Below are 8876 nucleotides of genomic sequence, written 5' to 3' on the forward strand. Positions count from 1 at the left end.
AACAATTTTTAGACTGTTCAGTAAATCTCATGCTATTTAGGGCCACGGCTGTCACCTAGTACTTACGCTGTCTGTCACAACACTGTGAAAGTTAGCTCAGAGAACGTGGCCGGCCTTCGTAAAGATCCCGACAATCCAATCTCCTTTCTCACAGGACTCGAGTGCGTCATCGTGATCTGACTAGGGCTCTAATAACTTGACCCACATTTATTGGCTGTGATTCTTAAGTAAGTTGCCAGTAGTCTTATTTGCAAGGCTAGCTTCTGTTATTTGTGGTGATTTTTTTGACAGAAGCTTCTCAAGGGTAGCGATAGATTTTCTTTTGATTTTTGTGTTAGAGGGAGGAGAAAAAAAAACCTTCGACATATTGACTTTTTCAGATTATGACATTTCTAAAGATTCAGATGTTATTTCTTTATTTTTGAGAAGGAACCCATACGCCCACGCATGCATTAAAGTGCTCGACAACTAACAGAAGCCTGCCAAGGGATGGATCTTTAAGAACCCTCTCAGAAGTGGCCTCAGCAGTTGCTGTCATAGACGATCCGGCACTTGAGGAGCTTGAGGTAATTGTCGATCTTATGGGAGTCCCGGCGCAGGCAGTGGAGCAGGTTATAAAAAGCAAACAGGCGGGAGTCTTCGTCCTCCATCTGCAGGGAAGGGAGGCCCGACCACACCGAGTAGATCTCGTTTTCTTTGACTCCAGGGTGAACCTAACCACCAAGAAAGGCACTTATTATTTCACGTGATTAGAGTTTGCCGATCCTCCATCCTTCTAATTCTCAAATCAAGATTTAGAGAAGACATCAGCATATAAACCCAAAGGCATAGATTCTGGTTTTTATGTATCTAAGCGAAGGCACCATGAATTTAGTAGTCATCTAAAAACTCAAAGCAGGACATGTGTGTGAGTTTTAAAGGGGTCTTCCTGCAGGTGAAGTCTTCCTGCAGGAGCAGACAGACAGAGAGCCAGAAAGAAGGTGTTCCTGGAAGGTAGGCATGGAGTTGAGCCCGGGACCATGGAGGAGCTGGCTTCTGTTCTCTCATTTGAAGAACGTCTACATTCCTGAATCTGCCCCCATGTGTCCTTGGTACCGATTTCTTTTGGTAGTGTCTTGCTTTGAACTGAATCTGTTCTCCATACGTGTGTGTTCCAAAGCCCTAGGCGCGAGGTGGGTGGCACTCGCTGCGTGAAGGTGTGGCCAGCTCAGTGATGACTGTGACGAAGACGATCTGCCAGGGAAGCTACCTTCCAGGCTTCTAAGGGGGACAGCGGCTGTCTTTCCAGCTCCCTGGTGGGAGGTGCTGGGAGGAGCAGCTAGGGGCGGGCAGGTGCTGAGGGACGGCTGTCCCCCAGTGGTGCTGGTGAGTTGGGCTGGGGGCAAGACGGGGATCACAGAACCAGCTCGACAGCAGAGAGAGGCAGCATGTGCTCCTCTGTACTCTAGGACCCCCGGAGATCCTGGAGCCCAGGGGCCATCCTGGCACCTTTCAGGATGTCCGCTGACCTGGAGACCAGCTAGTACACAGTCCCACGATCACAGACCTGGTCTGCTGAGCTCACTCCTATAATGTGAGGATATTTTAAAATCTGCATTCCTATGAGAACTTGGTGTGTGTGTGTGTGTGTGTGTGTGTGTGTCTGTCTGTCTGTCTGTCTGTTGCCTTATGCTTTTTATCTTGAATTTTCGGTGCTTGAGCCCTCAAGCAGAATTTACTGTGCAAGGTACAAGGATAGGAACAAGAATAAATAAATAAATGGTAGGAAAAGGGGATCAGAAAATGAAGTATCATAGAATAAATGAGTGACCTCAGGAAGTAGGCTCACGGTAATGAGGAAAATAACTTGAAATCCAGGTGTTTATTTCCTATGTTCCTGGGTTAATATGTTCCTTGTATTTGTGTTGGATATATTCTCCTTCCATGAAAATGACAGAAATGACACATGATAACGTGTACTTAGTACACAAAAAGAAAAATATAAAATTGCTTCTGTTATTATCTCTATAATCATATGTTTTTCTTTAGATGATACATTATTTCTGAGAACTTCAGAGAGCGGCTGAGCTGTTATCTCACCAGGGTTGAAATGATTCTATCTGAATGGAGATACATATTGAAAAATACTAATTTGATCTGAGTATGAAGTTATTTGGGGAGATTAAATGCAATGATATGAGTTTTGATTTAGGATCCATAAGCACTAAAATATTAGAGGGAAGCAACTTTCTTTAAACTATAAAATAAGGAACTTTCCAGAAATACACCCTCCTCCATTTGGTGGCACCTGAGATCTAGAGCTCAGGGGACAGCACAAACACTGTGGCCTCCTCTTTTCACTCTCCTTGGGCAGCGTGGGGTGGAGGGGACCGCTCCCTCTGGATCTGATTCCCTCTTTTCTCCTTCCCTACCCTCATCCTCTGATGTGAGGAGAAACGAGAAAGAATGGTTTCCTTTCACCAATTCTGTTCTCTGGTTTTCTTTCCCTTGAAAATATTTAACCACCAGTCCCAGGAAGGGAAGCGCCTTTGGTGGGAGGTGGACAGGATAGGGACTCTGCACCTGCCAAGTATCAGGAGGGATCCCTTCGGCTCAGTGACACTGGAGCCGGACATGACCAGTGAGGAGGAGCTGGCTTACGTTAGTAGCCATCTAGAAAAAGAACACCAAGTTTTGTTTCTGCCAAGTGAGGTGCTTGAAGACTCGTTTCCCACGGGAGGCCACTTCCCTCACTAAGGAGGACAGCAGGGGCGCCCGGGGGGCTTACCTGGCCCACTATCTTCTCCATGCCCTCCAGGAGGCGCTTGTTCTGCTCCTCGATCTCGATGGCTTTCGACAGGATGGCGTCCGGCGCCTCGTGCATGCCGCGCACTTCCGACACCAGGTGGTACAGAGGGTCGTTCCAGGAGCGCAGCACCCGCAGGACCAGGTTCAGCAGGTCTTCGTGCTGTGGAGCCACGTTGAGGGACCCGTTAGAAGCAGCAGAGATTAGCAGGGCTGCCTAATGGGGTCTCTGCTCAGAAAGGCTGAACTACAGAACCTCTTGGTTCTTCTTGTGTGTCTATCCAATTTGGGGGTAAATGATAAAAATTATAGAAAAGTAAAATTGAAGTCAAGGGCCTAGACTGCACTAAAGTGAAACAAAAAAACTAGTTGATTTGAGTGACAACTTTTTCCAGGGAGAGTTCTCATTGGAAACATTTCTGTTTACCCTCTGGAATCCTGCCCTCCGTCTACCCACTCAGTCTGATCTGTCATGTGTGATTGCTTTGCTTCTCCATGGAGAGGAGCCGGGCTTTGCTGGAAATCAGTAGGCACTCACGGGACCTGCCTGGGGAAAGCTAGATTCCACCAGGATCCATGACAAGTGACATGGATCATTGTCACCCAAGGATTCGCTCGCACTAATGAACCGGGTTTGTTCATTAACATATCAGTGATTTTTAGGTTCATTTTGGGATATGGGAGCCAAGAGACCACAAACACAACATGGTGCTCCCAGTGTGCCTCCCTGGCTCTGCACAACTCCCTGCCCCGTGCCTCGGGCAGGGAAGTCTGTGGGGGGACAGTGGTCTCCTCAAACAGCAGATGGAAGTCCCAGTGGAGTTTTATCCCCCAGTTTATGCTGAATGGTTGGATCATGGGTAGGTTTAAAGCACTGGCTGTGTTGGTGTCGGTAGCTGCTCTAGTGGTCAGGAAGAGCAGAGTCCAGTGGGCGTGGCACTGGAAACAGGGAACCGAGAGGAGCAGGAACGCACATCGTGCCCTCTGTGAAGTGCCGGCGGGGGCCTCCGCCAGCGTTCCCTGGCCCTCCTCTTCCTCTGCCTCCCCTTTCTCTTCGGAGGATCATCGTTATTAATGAGCACAGCAGACAGACAGAAGACCCAGGCCACTAGGAGAATCGTGGAGGGAGAACAGAGGTGCGGTGTGAGGGGTGGACACAGGATGGTGTTTACTTTAAAACATGTTCAGGCTGTGGTTCTGGCAGGGGATCAGAACAGAGCCATCCTGATAAAACAGGCAGAGCTGGGTGGACGCCTGGGGCTGGACTGGCAGACAGTGCTGTCATCGACCCGGGTCAGAGCTGCCCTGGTGAGAAACCTGATATCCTGTCTGATGGACCTGCCTGGTGGAGGAGTCTCCGTGAAGACCTAGGGAGGGCAGAGGTGTCAGTGACGAGGAAGGAGGTTTTAGAGAGGCCAGAGCAGAGCAGAGGGGAGTCTAGAAGGTCCAGGAGAGAGGATTCCAACCACGCAGTGGTCAGGGACATCAAAGGCTCCAGAGGAGGGGTCTCGAGTAACATAAGAATTGCCTTTGCATCTCTGTGTTGTGTACCTGAGTGGATATTTACCAAGCATGGCCAATCCAGTCCCCACCGTCTAGCACCCGTGATCCTACGTGGTCAGAATAATGTCATCCGCATGGACAACACCCCCCACACTAAATCCTTGGGGTAGCATTGGGCTTTTCTTACAGTTTATCAACTACACTGTGATAATTTTCCTTTGCTCTCTCTCCCTCGTTTTTCTCTGTGCCTGCGGTCACCATTACCCCCCGACGGTGCCCCTGATGCCCTATGGCATGGCCACGCGTGTCCGGCCTCAGTGGCTCAGGCACGAGGCCCGCTGAGGACTCACGTGGATCTGCTGGGCTTGCTCCTTGTCTTCAGGGGTGGAGAGGGAGGAGGTGTGGCAGCTGTTGATGGCCTTGGTGATGAACCCTCGGCCCTGGGCGTACCGTTTGTCCTGGAGAGGACGCAGGAGATCCAGTTGGTTGGTGTTTGAGAATTGAACAGATGAATCCGTTACCAGAATATTAAGACGTTTGGTGGATAGGTAATTAAAGAACGTCAGCTGCCTAAAGATGGAACCTAAAGCGTTCGTTAACCCTTTGCCCACTCTTTTCCACTAGCTCTGAATCTCACGTTTTCCACCTCATTTTCCTGCTTCCTTTATGACTCCCGTGCTGTATCAGCCTTCCTTCCCGCCTCCCTACAAGTTATAATTTGGAAAACGACCACTAAAATAGCAAACCTAAGATCTATGAGGTGTTTTTCACCACCATCTTCCTTGGGTATTTGAGTCAAATGCTGACGTGGCGAATGTGCCTAAGTTCAGCCATTTAATCTCTCCTTTCCTGCGAGTCCACGTGGGTCTTCTTTCCTTGGATGGGTGGTAGGAAATATCAAATGCCCGTGGATTGTCAAAAAATGAGTCAGAAAAAAACAGGGCATACCAATGTAAGAAATGTTGCGCCATGGACTGAGAATAAAACAAGGAAAAAAATACAGAGATCAATATTTATTCTTTAAAACTAGTGTTTAACAAAAATTGGGAAAGTTTAAAGGGAACGCAAGGAAGAGTGGGAAGAGATGGCCAGTCAGAGATGGAGAATGACGGAAAATATGGTGCACGGCAAGAAGAGTGTGCAGGAACGTTCTGGAACCTGAGCCACAGGCTCTCAGGAGGACTGTTGATGTATGGAAGCGCCATTGTCCACACCTGGCTGACCCAGGAGAGCGCACCTTCCCAAGGGCCTTCCTCAAGGACACAGAGCCTGTTTCCATTTCTAACCCAGCCCTAGAGATTTCAGTTTCTGAAAAGCTGTTTTGACCCCTCGCCTCCCATCAGGATGGATCCAGTCTCTCTTGATCAGGCCTAATCCACTCACATCCTGCTGTGTAGCTACTTACTGGGCGTCTTCAGGGTGCTGAGTGAAGAGGACCCAGGGAACTGACCTCTCTGTGCCAGGAGGAGAAATCGGCACTGTGCCGGAGCCCCGCCCAGCAGGACTTTATATCAGTCTGTTCAGATTTCTAAAAACCTCTGATAAAAAATAAGGTGGAATACGGTTTTAAAAGGGCACTACGTTCTTTGAGACTTTTTGAGATTCCACGAGACTTTCCCTTCCTCCTGTCCCGTGTTTTCTTGGATGGTGCCTCTCTGAGCTCGAACGTGATGCTCTCTGAAATCTGGCTGGCCAGGTTTTCCGGGTGAGCGGTAGGACAGCCCAGCGTTTGGCATGGAGCCTGCCCTGGGGAGAGGCGGATGCGAGGTACTTACAAATTCATTGAACATTTCCGAGGAGAGGTTGTGGATGTAGTGAGACAGGATGACTGCACGGTCAAACAGGTCTCGGAGGGACACCTGGCAGTTGACAGCCCCGCTGGGACAGATGGGCAGGGAGGCCACATTCTTGCACAGGAGGTTTGACACCAGCAACAGGAGGAGTGACCCTGCTTAGATGGGAACACAAGCCACTCTCAGGGGTGTGCTCAGCTGAGGTCATCACAGGCGATCCTGCCCAGGGAAGGCCCCTCGCCCCCTGTCCTCCTCTGCTTGGTTGGATGGGGAGCATCCACCCGTCCACTGTGCACACTTGGATGTCAAGTTATCTCTGCAGATACGCAGAATTGGAGAAGGGCGTGGCTTCCTGCATTTTTCTGTTCCTGCCAGAGGCCCTCTGGGCTCTGCAAACATTTGGAGCTTCAATTAATTCTGAGCCCGGATGGATGTCAAAGTCATTCTCTTAAGAGAGTTTAATGTCTCCGGAGTTCCTGCAAATTCTCTGCAAACTCTCCTGGAGTTTGTAATTTTTTAGCTCAATGTCTGATCTCTGCACGGGGGACAAGACTAACATAGATCATGTTTCGTCTTCATGCCTGACAGGAATAAACAGGCAGTTGCTGGAGCACTAGTCCTGAGCCTGAGGAGCATCCCATCATGACGGGGACGCCATGGCCTGGGCTTCCGTCCTCATCCTGACAATCCCATGCCCTGGCTTCGTGCTTGGCCAAAGCTTCAATTATTTCTTTTTCTAAATTTGAGTGGTACAATTGCCTGTGAATAGTCTGAGCCTTTGTAATTGTCATCAAATTATACTGATGAGACAGACAGCTTAGAGAGGTTAAGTGACTTTCCCCAAGTCCTGTTATTAGCAGGTGGGGGAGACAGGCACCAATACTGTGCAGTCTTTGCACTTCACCTTGTCACACGGTACGCACCTGTGGGCTCTCCACCTACACCTGTGCAGCGGCAGCCACCCTAGCAGCGTGAGGCAGTGTTTGCAGAGGTACAGCTGCTCCTTGTAAAGAACAACTCTTTTCCTTTGGCTGCGAGAGTGCAGATTCCCCAGGAAGCTGGGTTTTCATCCACTCTCCCTGCCCTAGGAAACTCCCACTTTAAAAATCTTTGACCAGGTTCAGTTGTGGCTTCAGACCAATTTACTGTCTCAGCAGACAGACAGACAGATTCAGACCTCTGAGATATCAATAATTTACACTCTCCCAAGGAAAGAACCGGCATGAAGCCACCACATTAAAATCACCTCCAACTTCAGTGACACTACTCCAAAAGAATCTGATATAAAAATGCATTTCTCAGGAAACTAAGTTCCACAGAAGCTTTGAGCAGTGCAGTTGGAAACATCCAACATAAACTGGCAAATGTCAAAGATTTACCTAAGTAAAAGTACCCAAACACAAGTACCTTAAACACTAACCACACCCCAAACATTGTTTGGTATAAAATATAACTAGGCAAGCTTTTAGCTGCACAGAATCAAAGTGATACTGTGAAATGGTTCATAACATGGACTTTTAACTTCCCAAACAGACGACGCTTCCAAAACTTTATCTTATGCATGTTGTAGTACATAGTGTGGCCAAGTGGATATTTTATCTCTATGGGTGAGTGGAATGTTCTTTGCACACAGAGAAATTGGAAAAGCAGTTCTAGGAAATGGATACTTGGATAGACATTCTGAGTGCATTTATCTACACATTTTTCATCTGAAAGATTGTTGAAGTCAAAGATGAGGTCAAGTCTATATTTTTGTTCATTTTATAAACACATTTTAGGATCGTTCTAAATTACTTTTTCTGCAAATGTCACCAAGAAAGAAAAGTGATTAGTTTGTACTGCGTCACTTTTCCTTTAGAAAAGCCATTTGGCTTGAGCCAGATGGACAAGGCTGAATAAGACACCCATCTGCTGTCCTCGTGCACGTGACAGTGTCAGCGAGGAAGGCCACAGAGGGGCTGGTTCAAGGTGGCCGGTCCCCATGAGGGCTCAGGGGCCATGCAACGCTGGCCTTGCCTGCAGGAGTTGGGGTGAGTTGGGCAACTGGGGTGCACTGACTCTATCAGTCTTATTTTCAACACCAGCCATATTGGGCTTTGAGCTGCATGGGCCCTGTCGTGGGGGCTGTCCCCTGCTTTGCAGGACCTAAGGATCCCGCTAGTCACAGGTGCACCTCCCCTGGCCTCTGGCACCTCAGTGAAGACCATACCAAAGGTCTCCTGTCATTGCCGAATGTCCCCAAGAGAACGGGGGATTCGATGCCTCCATCTCTGAACCACTGGTTTATCCTTTGTGTCCTGTATAGATAGTTGTTCCCTAGGTCTCTGGTCAGATAGTTCTTCCAAGTCTATAAGCCCGAACCTCCCGCTCTCAGCCAAACTGCACACTCACCCCACAGGTGTGATGGTAAAGCCTACAACCCAGTGATCTGCTGCACGTACCTCTCCATGGTGAGCGCTTGCTGTCCATGGTGGTGACCCTTGCAGAGAGAGGCACTTCTCCAGGGGACACCTGGCCGTCCACAGCATTCTCTGCCATGGGCCTGGGCTTTATAAACCTTTGACATCTTCATGAATATATTTAATCAGGCACCCTCCTCCCTTTTCCGGGGCCATCCATTTCCGTCATTGAGATTACCTCCATAATTTCAAACATCAAATGGTATTCTATTTCTTATTCATATTCAGGAAGACAAACTGGCTAGAAATGAAGGATTTTGATTAATTAGACCAAAAGGAAATGAGAGAAATGATGAAGGTGAGATCAGGAGACTAGTTTGGGTTGGAGGATCTGTAA

General features: G+C 48.5%; 1 protein-coding gene across 1 annotated transcript; it reads right to left on the reverse strand.

Moving 5' to 3' along the window:
- Positions 1-521: 521 nt before the first annotated feature.
- On the reverse strand, positions 522-8549 carry Prl (prolactin). The gene is made up of 5 exons (XM_026407306.2): positions 8522-8549; positions 6063-6235; positions 4638-4745; positions 2768-2947; positions 522-713 (listed from the first exon to the last, which is right to left on the reverse strand). Exons 1-5 carry the CDS (start codon positions 8547-8549, stop codon positions 522-524), a joined length of 681 nt encoding a protein of 226 aa, XP_026263091.1.
- Between the last annotated feature and the right edge of the window lie 327 nt (positions 8550-8876).

Source organism: Urocitellus parryii, chromosome 8 (genome assembly GCF_045843805.1).
Source record: "Urocitellus parryii isolate mUroPar1 chromosome 8, mUroPar1.hap1, whole genome shotgun sequence".
Classification (NCBI taxonomy): Eukaryota; Metazoa; Chordata; class Mammalia; order Rodentia; family Sciuridae; genus Urocitellus; species Urocitellus parryii.